We start from the raw sequence: 23,546 nt of genomic DNA, 5'->3' as shown, positions 1-23,546 counted from the left end.
TTAGAGTAGCCTTAGACTCCTTCGACCAGAGTGGTTACGGATTAGAGGTTGCAGGTTTATGTGCACCCTCTCTCGCAGCAGGTTCCAGCAGCCTTGAGGTATCGCTCCACTTGCATTTACATAACACATACATGACTTAAGGTGTGGCCTGGGCAAAGACTAAGGTGCTAGACAATCTGTGTCTACAGGCTCTGGAGACGTAAATACGGTATTTTCTACATACCATGAGATACCAATTTGAAATGTAATATTTCTTTTTTTTTTTTGTCTAGTAACCCACTCTACATCCACAGACAAAAAGAGACATCAATAAGAAAAGAATGTTCACATTTCCAATAATTTTATATTCAAAATACATTTTGAAGTTGAAATATTTACTATAAATGTATTTCTGTTAGAACAAGAATTTATAAAACATTTTTAGGTTATTAGGCATTCCAAAGTAACATTTCACTGTGATGTAAATAACAGTAGAAAAGTAAAAGTGGTTACCACCCCACTTATGGGAGTGTACAACAACTCCAGACGTGACTGGCTCATGTAGCTTCATGTGTACTACCCTATCTAGTATAAAAGATGGCTGGACCATTGTACAAAACAAGCACTTTTTTACATTTTGTGTCACCCTTTTCCTCATAGATTGTTAGCTGTTGCGATCAGGGCCCTCACTCCTCTTGTTTGATTGTTAATTTGTTTTTCTAGATTGTAATATCTGATTTTATTTGTACACGTACCATCTGAATTGTAAAGTGCTGCAAAATATGTTGAGGCTACTTAAGATTATATTATATATCCAGTTATTCTTTGTAAATAGTATAATACATTAAAATCCTATACGACATATAGGAGATATGTTATAAAGTACAAGTGTGGAAAATATCATTTGTATGTGTATATACTGTACATATGATAATTGAAATTGATGACATTACTACAGGATACTTATTTATGTAAGGTAATATATCTTGATTTTCTTCAGATTGTAATAATTTGATTTTAGCAGTTTATCATTAAATATTTAGTGTAGTCATTTTATCCTTGCAAAAAAAAAAAAGATATTATTTTCTTCAGAACTATATAAAATCAACGTTGCCTTTTTGAATATTTTTTTTTTCTTTTCACTACAGTATCGTTTATTGAAATCTGGATCAATGTTAAAAGGCTATGGACACCTTTTTAGATAATTTTTTCTTTTTTTTTGCATTGCATGTATTATGGGGAGAATTTTTTTTATGTAATTGGTTTTAATAATAAGATGTGCTCGGTTTGGCTTCTGCAGCTTGCATGTGTTCCAATACATTCCAAGCTGCTCACAATGCTGTTCACCATCAATTCCATCAGACGAGCTCCCTGTCGACTTGTCTCCAGCCTCTGTTTGTCTCCTCTCTTGAGCGATGATTTAAAAAATCATTCCGGCATTATTATTAACTTTTAGCTAAGATGATCATAATCACACTTAAGACTGCGATAAATTATCATATTCCAGCAGTATTTACTGGATCCAGCCTCTTCTTGAGTTTCCGCATATGCAGCCATCTTTGTAGCATCTTCTCTTCTGTCAAGGAAATGCTCCCTCTTGCATCGTGGATTCACTTCGCCTAGCCATACCATACAGCAGGACGTGGATCCCGCTATAAGATGGTGGCTCCTTCCTAGAATAGAGATTTCAGCAGGATACAGGGCGTCACTGTTGTGTCACGAGATCCAACGGAAGCCATAGATACCAGTGATTTTAACAAAGAAAGGAACAAGAAATCACACCCACATCATTAGACATTTTGGCAGAATGACTTTATAATACAGTCTGATTTGATCAGAATCGATCTTAAATGAGCCTTGAGGATTGGAGAGAGAGGCAAGAGATGAGTCAACAGGGCGCCAAACCATGCAAAAAATTTAACTAAAACCAAATACATAAATATATATATATTTTTTAAAAATACATTTAATACAATAAGAAAATAATTGATCCGAAGGTGTCCATAGCCTTTATCTGTATAAATATTTTACATAAATCAGTAATACAAGTATGATACTTTGTAATATATCTTGTTAGGGAAAAATGGCAACTTCCTGATCTTACAGAAGCCTATGCTTCCCGTTTCCCTGCCTGCAGGCTCTATATAAATGTTCACAAACCGCCAAAAAATTGTCCGTAATATAGTAAATAGTAGACAGGGAGGAGGGTCATGCAACTGCAGCTTTACTCTCTCTGTCAAAGACACTGAATGCTGTGAGAGGGGAGGAAGAGCAAAAGTAGTGGGAGTGATGAGCACAGGACTAGCATCTCCCAAGGAAAAGCCTGGTTGCTCTGCAGGCACGGGGAGAGGAAATATACACTCTCAAATGCCATGCTGAAAGATGGGAAAGAATCAAAATCACCTAACCTAATAGTCTACAGATTATAATTTCTAATATTCTAACCTAATATTTGGCTGCATATTATTTTTCCATCTCAAGAAGCAGATCAAGATGTAATGTTTCAACATTAAGGGGCAGATAATGTTAGTTACAGGAGACAAGTACTCTCACGATCTATGTACAAAGCAGTCATTGAGTATTTAAAATGCTATGACGGGTCAAGATTTATTACACATGGTATTAATGTCTAAAAAAGATATTTGTCTTTTAATATTCAATAACAACTTACTTATTTCCATAACAAAAACAATAGGGACAGTAACAAAAAAGGTAATAAACAGAACTTGTAAATAAGATGATAAATAATGATCGGTTGCTTGTTTTTACACGTGGCTTCTTTTTTTCATCCACATACAACCCAATGGAAATCTCCCTTCATAATATTGTCAAGCTATGTTGGACAATTCAGCTTTGCGGTTTGCTCTTGTTAAAGAATTTCCGAGCTTCAACATTACTAAGTGACACTGAACATCGAGACGGATGCTGCCTCCTGTACTCAATGCTTTCTCGAATTGCTTCCTTTATCACCTGCAAGAAAATAAGAATGTATACATTGAGGCAACACTCCAGCAAACACATGAAATCATTCCTACCATTACCTAACATTATAACAGTGTTCTGTTTTCCCCCATTGGTTATTCTCACTATTTAAAGTGATGGTATATCACTAGGAACGAAGGGGCCAAGATGCTGATTTAGCGCTGCATTCATTTCACTGTTTTTCCCTGCCCAATAGCGCCCGGACTATGAAGGGAACGGCAGCACGGCCCCATTCAAGTGTCTGGGGTTGGCTGAAGCTTCCTGCACAGCTCGGTGGCCGGGAGCAACACTGTGCAGGGTAAAATTAAAAGGGGATGAGTGCTAAATCAGCACTGCGTTTCCTTCATTCTCAGGATCATTAGGGGTCTATCACGTTATAAGATGGGAATAATGATTTAGCTTGATTTTAGTAGGGAGCAGTCCAGCTTTTGTCAAGCATTTTGATTTCAGAAATCCCTGTCTGCAGCTAGTAGCTCTGGTAACTGCATGTTCCATAATGCCTTACCCAGGCATGACATATAGATGTGTGGCCAGATCACATCTATCAAAAGCTAAAGTTATATACTGCAGATTATTTCAAATTGTTAAGAGGATGTTGGAGAACTAGGGAAAAACACAGGAGAGGCTGCAGACTACATGCCCTATGCAGCAGCATGCTTGTCATAGCCACTGTTTTAACTCCGGCCTAATGCATAGAGGGGCAGAGATGACTTCGACTATCTGCAGTCAAGAGGAAGCAGCCTGGAAAAGATTCAGTGACAGCAGCAAAATATACAGGGTTATACTGATATTAATACTGATATTTTATTATTTAGTCTACAAAAGACAGCAGTGACATCAGAGATCTCGATTACAGGCGAGGATTATTTTGTTGGTTGAAGCCTGGTTTACATTGGCAGTCACTTTAAATTTTGTACAGGTCTTCATAATATCTACAGTGGTCATATAAAAAACAGACCACAATACGAGCAATTCTGTCCGAATTTTGTCCCTTCCGCACCACGGAATTGATGTATTATCTTACACAGAAATAGATAATTCCCTCCACCAGCCTCTTTCCAGGAAACCAGTAAATTTGACATGTTTAACACAGATTTATTTCAAAGGCTTTTCAAGTTCCTTGCATGTTGTTGGCGTTAGAAATCCTTAAATAAGCACTACGCTTTGAACAAACTTTTCATACATTAATAGTATAAGTGAAGATAAGAAATTTTGTAATATATCTTATTAGAGAAAAATGCATTTCTCTCTTTTATCAGGCTCCTTCCCCCTCCCTCCTAGACTATTCACTGTGAATTTCCTGCTTTCTCCATCTTAGGCCCTATTCACATGGCGGAATAGTCGGCCGTGCGATGGCTGTTTATTCAACGGCAGTCACATGGCCGCAGTAAAAACAACAGACCCCAAATGGGGCTATTCACATGACCAATTTTTTGACGGGCTGCCAAAAAATGGAGCTTGCCCTATTTTGGGCCGTTCTCACGGCAGCACGGCTCCCATAGAAGTCTATGGGGCCGTGTGAAACACGGCCGTCACTTGGATGTGATCCGAGTGACAGCTGTGCTTTCTGGCGCTCGCTCTCTCCTCCTCCTCACAGTGCGAATTGCACGTGAGGAGATTTTTTTGCTGTAGGTAGTGCCACAGCCCCCTTGTAGAGAGAACCCCCCGTAGATGTTACCCCCTTGTAGATAGCGCCACTGTAGCTCCCTGTAGGAGCGGAATCCCTCTGGCCAGGGATTCCGCTCCTAGATGGGGCCCCTGACGTCACTATCCATATATGGACAGCAACATCAGGGGCAGCCAATGAAGCGGAATCCCTGGTCAGAGGGATTCCGCTCCTCCAGGGAGCTACAGTGGCGCCATCTACAGGGGGGTGGTGCCATATACAAGGGGGCACTATCTACAGGGTGCTGGGTGGCACTATCTACGAAGGCAATGTGTGGCCCTATCTACAGGGGGGAGTCTGTGGACCTATCTACAGGGGGGAGTCTGTGGACCTATCTACAGGGGGGAGTCTGTGGACCTATCTACAGGGGGGAGTCTGTGGACCTATCTACAGGGGGGAGTCTGTGGACCTATCTACAGGGGGGAATCTGTGGACCAATCTACAGGGGGCAGTGTGTGGCACTATCTACATGGGGCTGTGTGTGGCACTATCTACAGATGGAAGTCTATGGCATTATCTACAGAGGGCTGTGTGTGGCATTATCTACAGAGGGCAGTGTGTGGCATTATCTACAGAGGGGAGTGTGTGGCATTATCTACAGGGGGGAGTGTGTGGCATTATCTACAGAGGGCAGTGTGTGGCACTATCTACAGGGGGCTGTGTGTGGCACTATCTACAGATGGAAGTTGGTGGCATTATCTAACGAGGGCTGTGTGTGGCATTATCTACAAAGGGCAGTGTGTGGCATTATCTACAGAGGGGAGTGTGTGGCATTATCTACAGAGGGGAGTGTGTGGCATTATCTACAGAGGGCAGTGTGTGGCACTATCTACAGGGGGCTGTGTGTGGCACTATCTACAGATGGAAGTCTGTGGCATTATCTACAGAGGTCTGTGTGTGGCATTATCTACAGAGGGCAGTGTGTGGCATTATCTACAGAGGGCAGTGTGTGGCATTATCTATAGAGGGCAGTGCCTGGCATTAAATTCATCCATTTCTAAAACGGACAGAGAAAAAACGGCTGAGAAAAACAGACCAAAACGGACGTTTCTATCGGCTGACATTCGGATCCTGTCATGTGAATAGAACCTTAGACAAGACAGGCTCTTAGCTTACTGCGGGATCGGGATACTGCTGCCTATAGAAGTCTTTGGAGAGAGGAGGGGTAAGGAAGGAGAGCAGGAGCAGAGTGAGAGAGAAGAAAAAGACAAAGAAAGACACAGATGTTCAAAGTAAGATTTATACCTCACCCCAGTGCTGGACTCTCAGCTAAACTGTTCATTACTGCTGTATAATCTCCATGCTGCTGTATTTTCTATATAGTTTTGATAGAGATAAGGGAGCAATATTTCCCTCTTCTATGTGTGCTTTGTATAGATGGCATGATAGCGGTACAGCTATACCCACTAGCTCAGAGAGCTCTTAGAATTAGAGATAGAGCCTGCAGATGGGGAAAACTGCTATAAAAATGCAGGGTGCGGGTCATATAATAGGCAGAAATATTGTTGTTACTCATACACACACACATATGACAGCTAATGCTGAAAAGTAATCTCATAAGTGTAGGTATGCTTTAAAATATAATATTTAGATGGTTTCCACACACATATTGCAACAACATAAATACCACAAGCAGCATAAAAAACTATTATAAAGGAATATGCTTATATAAATGTAAAAAAAAAAAGTGAAAACCAGTTATGATATGTATACCATGTAATCATATAATCCTAGTGTGGTATTAGAGAACAATAGACGTTAATATGGCATGTTTACAAAAATAAAAAAACAATACAAAACAGGAATATTGCAATACCACAGGTCAGTGATTAGATGTACATGTAGTACCACATATGAAAAAGGGAAAGATTTAGAATCGAAAATGCGTAACTATTTAAAGAGACTTGAAGCTTTGACTTAAACTTTTAGACGACTTATCAAAATAAGCTATCATGTGTGTATTCATGAGGAATAACATTATTTCTGGCCATTATATGTCAAATATATATATATATATATCCGCAATTTATTTTACCAGTTTTGCCCTCTGCAGGCTCTACTTGTCTCTGAGCTAGTGGGTGGAGCCTAACTGGCCATACACAGCCTAAATATTTCTATACACAGAACCCATAGAAGAGGAGAATCCTTCTCTAATATATATATATATATATATATATATATATATATATAGATTATATATATATATAGACAAATCAAGGGTAGGAGCAGCACTGTGATTCCTTGCCTGTTAAGGCTGGTGCTCAGCTTTCAACCAGGGAGTGACCTCTCCCTGCACAAACGTGTATCCAAAAAAGAGAGATCGAAGCAGCACTCAAAAAAACTCTGGTTTATTCATCCAGCATCCACTGCAACGCTTCACCTTCTCTATGAAGGCTTTTTCAATACATAACTATGATGCTAAGAGCCCGGCTCCCTGCAGTGTGTTCGGTCCGGGACTTCCGGCCGAAATACGTTCCATCCATTACGGACGTAATGTGCTCGTGTGAATCCAGCCTCATACACAGGCGCCAAAAATTGTACACAATATTCCATGTGTGGTCTGACTAGTGAGGCAAAACTATGTTCTTGTCATGAGCATCTATGCTCCTTTTGATGCATCATATGATTTTATTTGCCTTGGCAGCAGCTGCCTGACACTGGTTGCTAAAGGTAAATGTACTGTCCACCAATATCCCCAGTCTTTTTCAGTATCAGTTTTTCCCAGTGTTTACTATCACTGAGCCAGTTGTTAACCCAATTACACATATTTTCCCCCAGTCCCAGCATTTTAATTTTATGTATCAACCGTTTATGCGGCCCAGTATCAAACGCTTTTAAAAAGTCTAGATGCACCACATCCACAGGCTTACCCAGGTCCAGTCTAGAACTTACCTCCTCATAGAAGCTAATCAGATTGGTTTGACAAGACCGATGTCTCATAAACCAATGCTGATGCTCTAAGAAAAGTTGTTCCAGAAATGTGATTTTAAGGTAAATACAAGTATTCAATAAAACAGACATGTCAGGAGAGGTGAACAAGCTACCCATACAACTTCTGTGCATGCATGTGTTTTCAATAGGGAGAGAGGGAGTAACCTGCTGCCAGTCCCTCTGACTATCTTACCTGAGAACAAAATAATCGGATGTTGAAATTCAAATGTTGTCGGAGGGGAGTCGAGAAGCCCCCATACCCATTAGATGGTCTGCCGGTCCCGTCGAAAATTGGTGGGTTCGGACCAACATTATTCTGATGTGTATAGGGTACCTTTATAGCACAGTTATCACAATGTAGCAGTCCCACCCCCATTCATCTCACATTATGATTTGGAAATACCTAATGTTCACATGTTTACCACAAATTTAGTAGAATCATGTATACTAATAAATCGTGTGCCAATATGGAATACATACATTTATGTTGTTGAGGGTATTAAACTCCATGAGATCATGCAGCCTTTTAAATGCTTCATTTGGGTACTGGAAATTAAATGTTGAGAAGGGACTTTCAGGGTCATCAAAAATGTCAAAATCTGCAAAATCCTTTTCTTCAGTAGTTTCTCTGGGGACACCTGAGATATATGAGAGAAAAAAAATCTTTTTTTTTTAGGAAAAAATATATAGCATGCAACATAGCAAACCTAAATTAATATAAGTGAAGGGGCTCTCAGACAATAAAAGGCTGAAAGAATCTGCTTTGTCCAATCTGCAAAGTAGACTCCTTTAGGTAATTGATATTTATAAATGTATTTACTATAAAGATTTACATTTCACTGTAAACAGGCCTTACATATTGATAAAAGGGTAGGTTAAAACACCAGTCATGTCCAGTGTCTATGTATGATGTTATTTTCAATAAGAACGTTGGAATCAATAATATAATTTACAAAACGGCTACATATTTATCTTAGAACTAATAATATTCTAGTTCTAGCAAATAAAATAGAAGGAGATAATTTGATCTTGGGAAATATTTCAAGCCAGGAAGGAATTGTTTTCCTGCATGAGCCAAAATAGGCCACGATTGCCCAGAGGGGTTTGTTTTGCTTTCCACTGGATTAGACAGCTAGGTCTGAGAAAAGTGTTAACTTGAAGGACTTGTATTCAACCTATATCATTACGTTCGCTATAAACCTCAGAAACAACATTGAAAGTGACGACATGCAGTATGAGAATATGTGTGAATATGGTAAAGCAGTACTCTCTTCCCACCGACATAATGTTATCTACTACATTTGTATTGTGTTTCTAGTAAGGATTTATACTTATAGGTGTGGAATTTTGATAACGTGCAACGGTGACAATTTGTGTATATCGGAAAAATAGGCGTTCTGTAGTAACTGGCGCACCGTAAACCAACAAGGGAATTTTTTAGAGATATATCTGTCCTTACATATCCTACAATATGATAAAATGGTCTAACGGTTTCAGAATGGTCTTATTTTCCAGACTGTTTTACTAAACATGATACATATAGTTGATGATGGGAGTGTTGGGTAATGGAGAAAAAGTCCTGCGGCCACATGATTACTAATTCTTGGTATACTGAGGGCAGATGTATAAACAGTCTACATTATCATGTCTATCTGCATGTCAAATATAAGCAGTATCACCGAGGTCGGCTATTGTTGATGTGACATTTAAAAGCACATTATACAGAGACAGAAAGCCACTTGTACTTAGAATAGTTGGGCGGACTATGTTGAAATACATGAAAATAATCCTTTCAATGAACATACCTGGAGCTTTGAACTTTCTAAATGCAATGTTAGCCAAGACAAAATGAATCACAGTGGGGCAGTCTTTTTCTACTGATGGGTTCTTAGGTCGAAATATATAACATTCTTTCAACCCTTCTCGGTCAAAGACGTGTGTGTCTATCTTTGGAAACGGCAGTTTATTCATACGCGCCCACTTTTCAGCGAGTAGGAGTTCCTAGAGCGGAAGTAATCATTTAAGATGTTTAAAATTCCTTAAAGAAGTCAAGAGTTCCCTTATAAAAACAGATCGTTATCATACAAAAACTATGTTGCACTTGGTCAAGGAAGTTTTTCAATGCACTTAAAATATTTACCTTTAGTAATGATCTTTTAAAGTACCCTGTAAACCTGACACAGGAAAAGGTCTCACTAATGTCTCCATCATTATGTATTTCCTTAATACAAGTGATCACCTCAATGAAAATTGTGGCCGAAAAAATGTTATGAAAGTAAGAGGAATGTTTCTGTAACTGCTTTGTAGATTTATGTTTTTTGTCATGGATCAGAATTTTTTTTTCCCAGAAACACAAAAAGTTAAATAAATCAGCAGTCAGTATTAGGTCTAAGGTTAAATCTTAGTTTATTAAATTGGACCCGTCATCTCTCCTGACCTATCTATTTCAGTAAATATCATCATTGCAGCATCTTATCTCTGCATTGGCCGTTATAATGAAAGCTGTATCCTTACACACTCTTACAATGTCCAATCAGTACTAACAGTGTTAGACCGTGTAGGGATACACCCTCTTGACAAGGGGAATGGTAACACCCAGTTATCAATTTATTTATACATTTCCAAGAGGAATAACAGCTGAACGGCACAACGCAGAGATCTAACAAAAGATGCTTTACAATCGTTACTTTATTGAGAATTCAACTGTTTATTAAAACAGACCTGTCATGAGAGAAGACAGGTCTTTTTTAAAGGGGTTATGTGGGGAGTGAAAAGTATAAGTAGTGTGCTCACTGCAGTATGTGAGTACACTTGCGAATATACATTCCGGTCCCCCGTCGCACTGATTATGAGATTTTAATTGGTGACCAGAAGTCTAGTTGCACAGTCTTCCTTCATTACGACACGACTCTTCATCATCTAACCGGCCCCGTTGTACTCTATGTACAAGCAGTAGTAGTCACTGCTAGTACAGATTTCGTCATGTGACAGGCCCCGCTGTAATCTGTACAAGCAGTAACTACTGCTGCTACTGCTTGTACATAGAGTACAGCGGGGACGGTTACATGACGAAGAGTTGTGTCGTCATGAAGGAAGACTGTGCAACTAGACTTTTGAGAAATTGTAACAGATCTGTTAATTTTTTTTGGCCATTTCTAATTACAAAGACAGCACAAAGACACTTTTTATAAATGTGCCCTATTGTGTTTTAACTTTGTAACCCTGTTATAGATTAGCGTATACCCACTTTATTATTCTGTATATACTGAATTTTAGTACACCTGGCATATCCATGTATTACATGTAAAATTGAATGGCCGTCATGTAGTACTACTGCAGGGGTTGCTGCATGGGGAAATGTATGGCCGGATGAGTTTTACCCCATTGACATGAACCAGATGCAGATTCCCCCTTGAAGACATTAATATTGATGCCATAAATTAAACGCTGTATTATGTACAAGAAACTTTAGATACGGTATACAGGCATGCGTTTATGCTATAAAGGCAACGAGAACTACAATTTTCAAAGCTCAATACATCTTAAAGGGGTTTTCCAACTGTCAATTTTTTTTTATTATTATCCCTTATACTTTAAGCTGAAGCATTTTAGATACCATTTTTCAGTTTGTACCTTTATCGCCACTCCAAGCGCGATTCAGAGTCTCATTCCTGTTGTGGGGTATGTAATAGTTTCAGCATAAAACTGAAAACTAAAATTCTGCTCTGCACACTCCTCCTTCCTAGCTGCTCCTCCTTCCCTGCTGTACTTGTCTTTTCTGCACTATCATGTGATTGGCTGAGAAAAGCTGCACATGTGCAGAGGATAGTACATTTAATGTTATAGGTGTGTAGCTGCACGCAGGCGCACTTGTCTCAGCATGGACGCATGCGTGGAAAAACCCAAGGGTGGTTCAACTGAGCATGCTCGATGGAGACATTAGATGATCCAGCTCATGTACAGGACAACACTGATGACGTCCCGTACATTGAGGGAGTGGGTCTTAAAAATACAACCACTAGCCCATATATGGAATGTCATCAGAACAGAAAGTAAATACAGAAGCAGCGATCACGTGTCCTGCGAGTAAAAGTACGAATAGTGGCAGATTTCTAAAAGCAAGTATATGACAAAGTGACTTTATTTTGCATGTTTAGAAAAAGACGGGATAAAACGTTACTCGGAAAACCTCTTATGTACTGTACTTATGTAAGACTCACTAATGGACTGGAGGGGATTACAATAAAATGAACGTAACATAGTATTATTAGCTCACATATAATGTACAGTTAGCTCACATATCACAAGAATCTAGGCTTTCATATGTTATATTATTCAAACTGCTCAACTTATCTGTAACAAAATAATACTGGAGTGGAGAGTTTCGGGTTTTTTTTGGATGACGTGTCTAATTTGAAAGTAACATATAATTTAAAAAGCCACGAAAAGGGTTATTTCCACCTCAGACATTAATTATATCATTTGGCAATATGAAAAAATATGCGTGCAGCTCCCTCCATTCAAGCCTATGGGAGCTTGCTTGACTTTCTGCCTATTAGATATTTATAGCATACTCTGTGAATATGACAAAAATGCCTGAGATAGGAATACGTCTTTAATTCATATTTTAATATTATTATACAATAAGTAAAACTTCAACAATGATTAAAAAGCGGACAATTAAACCCCAAACATTCATATGAAGTGTACAGCCAAATTACCTGTAAGAAACTTTCAGATCAACTATTACCTTGAAAGGGGGGCTCGAATCACTTGGTCTTGCAGAAAAATCAAAAGAAATAACCAGATCAACTCCTCGTTGAGGTCTTAGGATAAGCGGGTAAGGAAGATTGAATGTCAAACCACTGTCAACAATGTGTATTTTCTTGCTTTTCACATCCAATGGTTCATAAATCTGTTCAAATTCATCAGGGTCTGCAATAAAATCAAATCTAATATTAGTTACATTTTTCAAACTTTGATAATCCATAATAAAGAAAATAACCCTCAATAAATACTTGCTAATATAGCCCTATGTACAGAAAAGCTTTGTAAGGAACCTTACAGAAATCCTAAAAGAAAGGGTTTTAAAGGGTAACTAAACTTTCACAGAACTTCTGACATGTCATAGAACCCCACCTATCGCTAAAATGAAGCGGCAGAAGTGCTTTGGTGAGCGCTGAGCCGCTCTGTTTCTGATCTGCTTTTCTCGGAAAGCCGATGTAACGTGTACAGACTGAATAGAAAGTCTATGGGCCCGCACACCGTTACATCGGCTTTCCGAGAAAAGCCGATCAGAAACGAAGCGGCTTTGCGCTGACCCGAGCAATTCTGCAGCTTTGTTTTAGCGATCGGTGGGGGTCTCAGTGCTCGGAACCCCACCGATCAAAGCATGACATGTCAGAAGTTTTCTGACTATGCTATTGCTTCAGGCAAACCGAAAGGTGATGGAAATGGAAACCTCAGGTTACCGTTCGTGTCAGTTTGTGTCTGTTCAGGGTCCCGTTCTGATGGAAACCTCCGACGGAACGTCAGAACGGGACCCCAACGCAGATGTGAACGAAGCCTAATACACTGTTTTAATTTAAAAAAAAAAAAAGTATTCAAAAGGTTTACATAGCCTTTAATACTGTAGGGGTTGTCCAGGCTCTAGTAAATAAGTTTAATAGACAACTATCATAAAGATAACTAACTTACTAATGTGCGTTGTGTTCCAAATCTGCATGATTTATTCAATCTGGGACTGTTTCAGCGAATGTTTACAAACATTGTCCGGTATTCCTGCGACTGTCTATGGGTGGAGGGAGAAACGCTCCACCCATAACTCCCTGATACTGTTATATGTGTTCACTTTATTCTGCTAAAACATTTTTGACATATATTGTCAACTTTACATTGACAGAGAGTTATCATATTAACTTTCTGGTTAATAACGTGGATAAAGAAGATTATGTCTCCCTAGGACATAAACTTCACTTGACACAAATGAGATGGATAGATGGATCAAGTAAAGATTATGTCCCCCTATGTTCGGATATTCCAGTCAGTTGTGCAGATTATGTTCCCTGATTTCAGATATTCCAGTCAATTGAGCAGATTATGTTCCCCTGCGTTCGTATATTCCAGTCAGTTGTGCAGCTTGTTTTTCAGAGGTTTCCAAGCACCAGAGGTAAGTCACATGTAGCCACTTTTTCAGAGGTATACAAGCACCAGAGGTAAGTCACGTGTAGCCACTTTTTCAGAGGTATACAAGCACCAGAGGTAAGTCATGTGTAGCCACTTTTTCAGAGAGATGTGCGACTTTTCAAAGAAAGAGCCCTTTCTGATGGATACCCATGATGACGCGCAGTTCATTTAAATATACTTCCAAGAATACCCATCAGAACGTTGGTGACGAGCGATACAACACAGAGGTTGATGGCAGTTTTCACAGATTGTTTGTAAGTAAATAGTGCTGTTTCATGAATTCGATTACATTTATGTGTACCAGCTACAATAGGCTGAACTGTCTTCCCGTAGAAATGTCCATCCATTTTAATTTAAGGGCAACAAAAAATTTCAATGAATGGGGGAGATTTATCAAGCTGTTTTATAGTAAGAAGGTCATTTGTTGCCCATAGCAACCAATCAGAGCTCAGCTTTCATTTTACCTCAGCTCATTAATATATGAAAGTTGTGGGGTTGCTAGGGGCAACAAGGGACATTCTTACTATAAAACAGGTTGATAAATCTCCCCCAATGTCAATGCGGAAGCAGGGGGACATAATCTTCACTTGTTCAATCAGGGGGACATAAACTTCACTTGATCCAATAACTTAAAGGGATTGTCCACTGCCTGTTTTCCTTGGCCCAAGCAAGTTTCTTCCTCTTTTTTGTCTCCCTCAGTAGTGGGTTTTGTGCAGAAATTGTATCATGGAAGCCGGATTCACGCAGACAGTTGATGTTGAGATTTTTCTGCTGGTTGAACTTATGGAAACTTTCAATTAGACTTCAATTTGAGGGTCTGTCAATTTACAATTGAGGCTGATGACTCAAATATATATTGTCCTATGCAGTAGAGGTAACTCTTGGCCTGCCTGTCCTGTGGTGATCCCCATTAGAACTTTTTTTTATAATAGCCCTTATTGGTATTTGCCAATGCACTTGAAGAAACGTTCAAAGTTCTTGCAATTTTCCGTATTGACTGACATGTATTCGTTAGAGTAACGGGGGCTTGTCTTTTTTTCTTTGTTTAGCTGCGCTGCTTTAGCCATATTGTGCAAAACTACAAGCAGAAAGACTCAAATAGGGCTATTTACCCCTAAGGGTATGTTCACACGGCCAAATTTCAGACGTATACGAGGCGTATTATGCCTCGTTTTACGTCTGAAAATACGGCTCCAATACGTCGGCAAACATCTGCCCATTCATTTGAATGGGTTTGCCGACGTACTGTGCAGACGACCTGTTATTTACGCGTCGTCGTTTGACAGCTGTCAAACGACGACGCGTAAAAATACAGCCTCGTCAAAAGAAGTGCAGGACACTTCTTTGGACGTTTTTGGAGCTGTTTTCTCATAGACTCCAATGAAAACAGCTCCAAAAACGGACGTAAAAAACGCAGCGAAAACGGCGTGAAAACGCCGTGAAAAATGCGAGTTTGTAAAAAAACGTCTGAAAAGCAGGGTCTGTTTTCTCTTGAAAACAGCTCTGGATTTTCAGACGTTTTTGTTGACTACGTGTGAACATACCCTTAGTGACGAGCCTACTTTAGGCCTTAATGACCAAGCACTTTTATTACATTTTTCAATCGTTCAAGGAGCTATAACATTTTTCTTTTTCCTTTATTACAGCTGTAGAAGAGTTTTTTTTAGTTTTTTTGTGGGACAAGTATTATTTAATAGCACCATTTTTGGGTACATATAATTTATTGATTAACTTTTATGAACTTTTTTTTTGGGGGGGGGGGGCAGGGGACAGAAAAAAAATCAGCAATTTTGCTATTCTTGATGCATCTTAAATTTACGCCGCTTACCTATGGTATAAATAACATAATAACTTTATTCATCTGGTTATTACGTTTGCGGCGATGCCAAATTTATATAGTTTTGTTTTATGTTTTACTACTTTTACATAGTAAAAAATTTTTTTTAAAAAAAATTATTTGTTTTTGTGTCGCTATATTCCAAGAGCCATAACTTTTTAATTTTTCTGTATGAGGGCTTTTTTTTGCGGGACGGCTTGTAGTTTTTATTGGTACCATTTTGGAGTACACATGACTTTTTGATCAGTTTTTATCAAAAATTTTAAAAACCAGGATGAACAGAAAACCGCAATTCTGGCATTGTTTTTTTAATATCATTTTTACGCCCTTCACTGTGCGGGTTAAATAATGTAATGTTTTATAGTTAGCGTCATTACGGATGCGGCAATACCAAATACGTGTCGCTTGTTTTTCTTGTGTTTTTCAGAATAAAGCATTTTGTAAGGGGAAAAAGTGGGTTTTTCAATTTGTTTTACTTGGGATTTTTATTTAATTATAAACTTTATTCAACTTTTTGTTAACTTTTTTTTTAGTCCCACTAGGGAACTTTTTTATGCGATCAATTGATCGCTTTTATAATACACTGCAATACTTCTGTATTGCAGTGTATTATTGCCTGTCAGTGTAAACCGACATGCATCTGTTAGGTCATGCCTCTGGCATAGCCTAACAGGCTTTCACTAAAGGCAGATCTGGGGGCCTTTGTAAGTCCCCCAGGTGCCATAAAACCATTGGCACCCTGTGATCACATCACGGGTGTGCTGATGGGGTGAGAGATAGTGCCCGCTCCTTCTGAAACCACGGAGATGCGGCAGTCACTATTGACCGCCGCATCTGAGGGGTTAAATGGGCAGGATTGATGCCGATTTAGATCCTATCTGCTCAAGCAGGTCTGCTCCATGCTCTCAGCTGCCTCTGGTAGCTGAGAGCAGGGAGCTTTTACTGCTCCCAGTGACGCTGCTTTATTCTGATGTAGCGCCGTAAAAAGGCTACTGCAACAGAATAAAGTCCACTAGTGATCGTTGGAAAAACACTCATGGGTGGTCACTAACGGGTTAAATCTTGATGTCCAAAACAGTTCATAAGTAAAATAAAATAAAATAATACAGTATTTCGACAAATGGTTACCAGCAACTGCAAGATCAGTCTCGTCATCATCCACAGATTCCTGGGTAGTCAAGTGTGCTAAAGGTGACAAAGGATATGATGTATTTAAGTTTAAACCCAGCATGAAGTTGTGCACTTTGCCAGCTCTTCCTTCACGTGTGTTGAATAGGGCACTGTCACTGACTAAGGCCATCAACATGCGCTGCACCCAGCTTGCTTGACTGTTTCTTTGATATTCCTCTTCAGCTTCCGTATTTTCACTACCTAAATGAGATCCAGAGTAATACATGAAGACTGAGCAGTAATGTTCACAAACCAAAAAAAATGTTTATGAAGACCAACACAAGGCATCCCGTATTTAAGAACTATTTTTTTTAGGTTACAACAAAAAAAAGTGAAAGGTACTGAATAACAATGCTGCTCAGTAGAAAACATTATTAAATGTCAGATAGCTATACAGTATTCTTTCTTTTCGCTTTCTCAGTGATTGTTAAAAATAAAAAAGACAACAATATGGAAACTCATATTGAAAGTCCCTTTAATAAGACCCGCACTTCAGATTAAAACCTGTTTCGACAAAAACGGGAATGTTGTGGCAATGGAGCCATATTGACTTTTTCAGTTGATTATTGTTAAAGTGATCCCTTAACAATCATCATTGGGGACTCCATATGAAGTATTATTTCTTTATATTTATTTTTACTAGTATTTCTTCATAATAAATAGGTTCTGATATTTGGAATGCAGTGAGTAAAAACAGAAATTAGGAGCTACAGCAATCGATGGATTATAAGAGGGTACTTGGATTCCATAGAAATAGTCAAGAACAGTCACTCAACCAGGCTCAGGAGGTACACGGAGTGCTACATATATACACACACAAAATATATATATATATATAATCTAAGCATATTTCACTGTTGGTTGCTAGGGCACTGACGTGCAAGCTTACAGAGCAAGGACACCAGCTCTTAAAGCCCCCACAGCACAAGAGGCTTGCTCTTGCCCCACCGCTGCCACTTCTGTGAGGGTCCCGCCGCTGCTGCCACTTCCTCCGATACAAGTCTGTCCAGGAAAACAGGGACAGAGTCTAATCTGGGGTCTGTGATTATTAGGGGGTATGATCTGGTGTTTGTCATTTTGAAGAGGTCTGATCTGGAGTCTGTAACTAGTCGGGGGTCTGATCTGGTATCTGTACTTTTTAGGGGGTCTGAACTGGGTCTATGTATATAGGGCATCTGTATATACAAGGGACAATCGGCAATACCATAAAATCCAGGATTAAACAGTCGCAAACACTGTATGAAAGGTAAAAACACAAAGGGGCACATATATTCAAACTATCTAAAAGTAAAACTGGCCTTGTTGCCCCTAGCAACCAATTATAATGCAGCTTTGATATTTTTCCAGACCATTTTAAAAAGTGTAAGCTGATTAGTTGCTACGGGCAACAAGCACATTTCTTCTTTTACATAGATTTGATAAAGCTGCCCCTAAGATCGCAAAGATCATAAAACAATTAGGGGATTTGGAATTATTAGGGTGTCTGATCTGGTGTTTGTAACTTTTAAGGGGTCTGATCTGGGATCTGTAATTTTTAGTGGGTCTGATCTGGGGTCTGTAATTTTTAAGGGGTCTGATCTAAGGTGTAATTATTTTGGGGTCTGATCTGGGATCTGTAATTTTTAAGGGGTCTGATCTGGGGTCTGTAATTTTTAGGGATCTGATCTAAGTTCTTGAAAAAGGGGGGGGGGGACTGGTCTGGCATCTGTTTGTAGGGGGGTCTGTATATACAAGGGGGTCTGGTTTGGGCTTTGTATACAGGGGGGTTCTGTATACATGGGGGTTCAGGCCCCGGGTCCGGCTAAGTCTTATGTGTGATCTTTATTAATTTTAGCGGCCCGCTGTAGGTGGACATATGTACTATTTGCAATTCAAATGCAGACAGTTGGGGGCATGTCCTATATAAATTGGCAGACCATAAGGAAAATAATATTTATTTTCATCTTCCGGTCAGAAAGTATGACACTATGCTGGATCTGTCACACACCAGAGGGACCCCATTGACTTATAATGAGGTCTGTCAGGGTTCTGTCGCTGCATCCATCATTTGATCAGAAGAATAGTGCTGAATACGTCACTATTCTTCCTGCCAAATCTGATGAAATATGCGGCGGAGGCTCTGAACAGTGCCTCTGACAGAAGTGTAAGCAGAACCTTATAACGAATTGCTTCCATGGGGATACTCGGTTAGAACTTCTGGTCACTAGTGGGTACTTCGCTTTAAAAGGTTAGAAAACACTGGTCTAGAAAACACATTGCCGGTGTCCCCTGAAGTGATTTGGTGAATGCAGGATTTAGTTATCTGTACACCCACTGAAGGATCAACTTATCTAAAGAAATGTCGTTTTGAGAGAATTAAAGTTGTGTTACCTTTTGGTTCTTGCTGTTCATCGTCACTATCATTGTTGTCAACTATGTGCTTTGGTTTAAGGTTTTCTGGTAGAAGGAGAAACAAAACATTATTATTTTCATCATTACCATGCTGGGATGGCACCAGAGCAAGATTTCAGTACTTCTATAAGAAAGCTGGTGCTTAATACCTACTGCTGAATTATATGCAAATAAATTGTGAAGCCTGTGAATCTACATGTGCTAAATTTAAAGCAGGAGAATGCAAAGATGTTGTTACCAGCATGCAACAAGCAAGTAGAACTTTTGCTCTGGACACACATCAACTACACTGGTGAATACGGAAGTTAAATGGGGATTAGAATCTGTTCACACTGGAATCATAGGTCTGACACTCCCCCACTTGGCCTTCATCCCCTGCAACTTTCACACTTAAAGAGGTTATCTCAGTATTAAATGTTATTGCAATATAATACATAATTAAAAATTAATTTGTTTTGTAATTTACCTTATGTTACAAAATGCTCCCGTTATCCCCTTCCCTCTTTAGCCACTTTTGACCTTCCTGACCGAGCCTCATTTTTCAAATCTGACATGTGTCACTTTATGTGGTAATAACTCCGGAATGCTTTCATCTATCCAAGCGATTCTGAGACTGTTTTCTCGTGACACATTGGACTTTATGTTACTGGCAAAATTTGCTCGATATGTTCAGTATTTAATTGTGAAAAACACCAAAAATTAGCGAACAATTCCAAAAATTAGCATTTTTCTCAATTTAAATGTATCTGCTTGTAAGACAGGCAGTTATACCACACAAAATTGTTGCTAATTAACATCACCCATATGTCTACTTTAGATTGGCATCGTTTTTTGAACATCCTTTTATTTTTCTATGACCTCACAAGGCTTAGAACTTTAGCAGCAATTTCTCACATTTTCAAGAAAATTTCAAAAGGCTATTTTTACAGGGGCCAGTTCAGTTGTGAAGTGGTTTTGAGGGCCTTATATATTAGAAACCCCCAAAAAGTCACCCCATTTTAAAAACTTCACCTGTCAAAGTATTCAAAACAGCATTTAGAAAATGTCTTAACCCTTTACACATTTCACAGGAATTAAAGCAAAGTAGAGGTGAAATTGACAAATTTCATATTTTTCTGCAGAAATAAATTTTTAATACAATTTTTTTTATAACACAGAAGGTTTTACCAGAGAAATGCAACTCAATATTTGTTGCCCAGTTTCTGCAGTTTTAGGAAATATCCCACATGTGGCCGTAGCGTGCTACTGGAATGAAGCACAAGCAAAGTAGCACCTAGTGGATTTTGGGGCCTTATTTTTGTTAGAATATATTTTAGGCACCATGTCTGGTTTGAAGGGCTCTTGCAGTGACAAAACAGTAAAAATCCCCCAAAAGTGACCCCATCTGGGAAACTAGAAACCTCAAGGAAATTATCTAGGGGTGTAGTGAGCATTTTGACCGCACAGGTTTTTTACAGAAATTATTGGAATTAGGCCGTAAAATTAAAATCAACATTTCTTCAAAGAAAATGTAGGTTTAGCGATTTTTTTTCTCATTTCCACAAGGACTAAAGGAGAAAAAGCACTGCAAAATTTGTAAAGCAATTTCTCCCGAGTAAAACAATACCCCACATGTGGTAATAAACGGTTGTTTGGAGACACGGCGTAGCTGAGAAGGGAAAGAGCGCTATTTGGCTTTTGGAGTTCACATTTATCAGGAATGGTTTGCGGAGGCCATGTCACATTTACAAAGCCCCTGAGGGGACAAAACAGTGGAAACCCCCCACAAGTGACCCCATTTTGGAAACTACACCCATTGAGGAAATTATCTAGGGGTATAGTGAGCGTTTTGATCCAACAGGTTTTTTGCATAAATTATTGGAAGTAGGCCCTGAAAATGACAATCTAAATTTTTTCAAAGAAAATGTAGGTTTAGCTAATTTTTTATAATTTCCACAAGGACTGAAGGAGAAAAAGCACCGCAAAATTTGTAAAGCAATTTTTCCCGCGTAAAAAAATACCCCACATGTGGTAATAAACGGCTGTTTGGACACACGGCGAGGCTTAGAAGGGAAAGAGCGCTATTTGGCTTTTGGAGATCACATTTAGCAGGAATGATTTGCGGAGGCCTGGTCACATTTGCAAAGCCCCTGAGGGGACAAAACAATGAAAACGCCCAAAAAGGGACTCCATTTAGGAAACTACACCTCTTGAGGAATTAATCTAGCGGTGTAGTGAGCATTTTGACCCCACAGATGTTTCATAGAATTTATTAGAATTAGGCAGTGAAAATAAAAACAGTCCTTTTTCTTCAATAAGACGTAGCTTAACGCAAATTTTTTCATTTTCTCAACAAATAAAGGAAAAAAAAAACCCCAATTTGTAAAGCAATTTCTCCCGAGTACGGCAATACCCCATATGTGGTCATAAACTGCTGTTTGGGCAAACGGCAGGGCTCAGAAGGGAAGGACCGCCATTTGGAGTGCAGATGTTGCTGGATTGGTTTCTGGGCGCCTGTGGGCCCAAAACAGTGGAAACCCCCCAGAAGTGACCCCATTTTGGAAACTACACCCCTCAATGCATTTACCAAGGGGTGTAGTAAGCATTTTAACCCTGCAGGTGTTTTGTAGAAATTAGTGTTCACTCGATGTTGAAGAGTGAAAATGGGATTTTTTTCCATAGATATGCCAATATATGGTGCCCGGCTTGTGCCACCATAACAAGACAGCTCTCTAATTATTATGCGGTCTTTCCCGGTTTTAGAAACACCCTACATGTGGCCCTAATCTTTTGCCTGGACATATGACAGGGCTCAGGAGTGAAGAGTACCATGCGGAGTGGAGACCTAATTTGGCGATTTACAAAGTATTGGTTCACAACTGCAGAGGCTCAGATGTGAAATAATAAAAATAAACCCCTGATAAGTGACCCCCACTATGGAAACTGCACCCCTCAAGGCATTTATTAAGGGGTGTAGTGAGCATTTTCACCCCACAGGTCTTTTCCATAAATGAATGCGCTGCGGATGGTTCAAATAAAAAATTTATATTTTTCCCTAGATATGCCATTCAGTGGCAAATATGTCATGCCAAGCTTATGACGCTGGAGACACACACCCCAAAAATTGTTAAAAGGGTTCTCCCGGGTATGACGATGCCATATATGTTGAAGAAAACTGCTGTTTGGGCACGCTGTAGGGTTCAGAGCCGAGGGAGCACCATTTGGCTTTTGGAGAGCGGATTTTGCTTGGTACTATATTTGTTTGAGTATTGCTGGTGTTTCCATTTATAATGTGGGGATACATGTAAGCGGGGCGGAGTATATAAGGGGCATAGTCAGGTGGTATAAAAAAAAAATAATAATCCATAGATGTGTGTTACGAAGCAATCCTTTCTGCACAGGCCGGTGTCGCACTGATAAATGGTGTCATTTCTTATCCCCCTTTTGGTCCACACTCCGCACCTTTTGTAGTTTGGGGAATTTTGCTGGGAAAGTGTTGTCCTGGTATAATACGGGCACCGTCGCTTCCAGCGGATATGTTTGGGCTCTCCCCTTCCTGGTTTCCTAATTTTAGGTCCTTGATAAGTCGCCTCTTGAAACAGAAGAAATGTTCCCCTCGGGCACAACTGCATATTTTTTTATTTCCTGACTTATTGGAGCCACAACTAATTTTATTTTTTCATAGACATAGTGGTATGAGGGCTGGTTTGTTACGGGACGAGCTGTAGTTATTATTGGTACCATTTTGGGGTACATGTGACTTTTTGATCACCTTTTATCCTATTTTTTGAGATGCCAGGTAAACAAAAAAACGCAATTCTGGCACAGATTTTCGTTTTTTTTTTATACAGCGTTCACCATGCGTTATAAACTACATGTTACCTTTATTCTGCGGGTCAGTACGATTCCGGCGATACCTAATTTATAGCACTTTTTTATGTTTTACAACTTTTTGCACAATAAAATTACTTTTGTAAAAAGAATGTATTTTTTCTGTCGCCAAGTTGTGAAAACCATAACTTTTTAATTTTTTTGTCGACGGAGGTGTATGAGGGCTTGTTTTTTGCGGGACGAGCTATAGTTTTTATAGGTACCATTTTTGGATACGTGCGACTTTTTGATCACTTTTTATTCTAATATTTGTAGGGCAAAGTGACCAAAAAACAGAAACTCTGGTAAAGTTTTTTACGTTTTTTTTTTACACTGTTCACCGCGTGCAATAAATAATATAATATTTTGATACCTCAGGTCGTTACGGTCGTGGCGATACCAAATACATATGGTTTATTATTATTTTTCAATAATAAAGGACTTGATAAGAGTAAAAGGGGGATTGTGTTTTATTTGATTACTTGAAACTTTTATTGTTTTTAAACTTTTCTTTTTTGCACTTTATTTTACACTTTTTTTTACACTTTTCTTCAA

At 39.1% G+C, this 23,546-nt stretch overlaps 1 protein-coding gene across 1 annotated transcript in view; it reads right to left on the bottom strand.

The window, feature by feature from the left end:
- Positions 1 to 1,077: 1,077 nt before the first annotated feature.
- The window catches only part of PLA2G4A (phospholipase A2 group IVA), a 142,528-nt gene continuing 120,059 nt past the window's right edge, over positions 1,078 to 23,546 (bottom strand). Inside the window, exons 13-18 of the mRNA XM_075832258.1 lie at positions 19,122 to 19,187; positions 16,710 to 16,952; positions 12,309 to 12,493; positions 9,364 to 9,559; positions 8,039 to 8,196; positions 1,078 to 2,949 (exon numbers count right to left, since the gene is read on the bottom strand). Coding sequence (XP_075688373.1) covers positions 2,827 to 2,949; positions 8,039 to 8,196; positions 9,364 to 9,559; positions 12,309 to 12,493; positions 16,710 to 16,952; positions 19,122 to 19,187 — 971 coding nt within the window. The 3' untranslated portion in view covers positions 1,078 to 2,826. The remainder of the gene's footprint in view (positions 2,950 to 8,038; positions 8,197 to 9,363; positions 9,560 to 12,308; positions 12,494 to 16,709; positions 16,953 to 19,121; positions 19,188 to 23,546) is intronic.

The sequence above is a fragment of the Rhinoderma darwinii genome, chromosome 7 (genome assembly GCF_050947455.1).
Source record: "Rhinoderma darwinii isolate aRhiDar2 chromosome 7, aRhiDar2.hap1, whole genome shotgun sequence".
NCBI lineage: Eukaryota > Metazoa > Chordata > Amphibia > Anura > Rhinodermatidae > Rhinoderma > Rhinoderma darwinii.
Note: the sequence above shows the minus strand (reverse complement) of the source record. Positions and strands in the feature narration are given on the sequence as shown.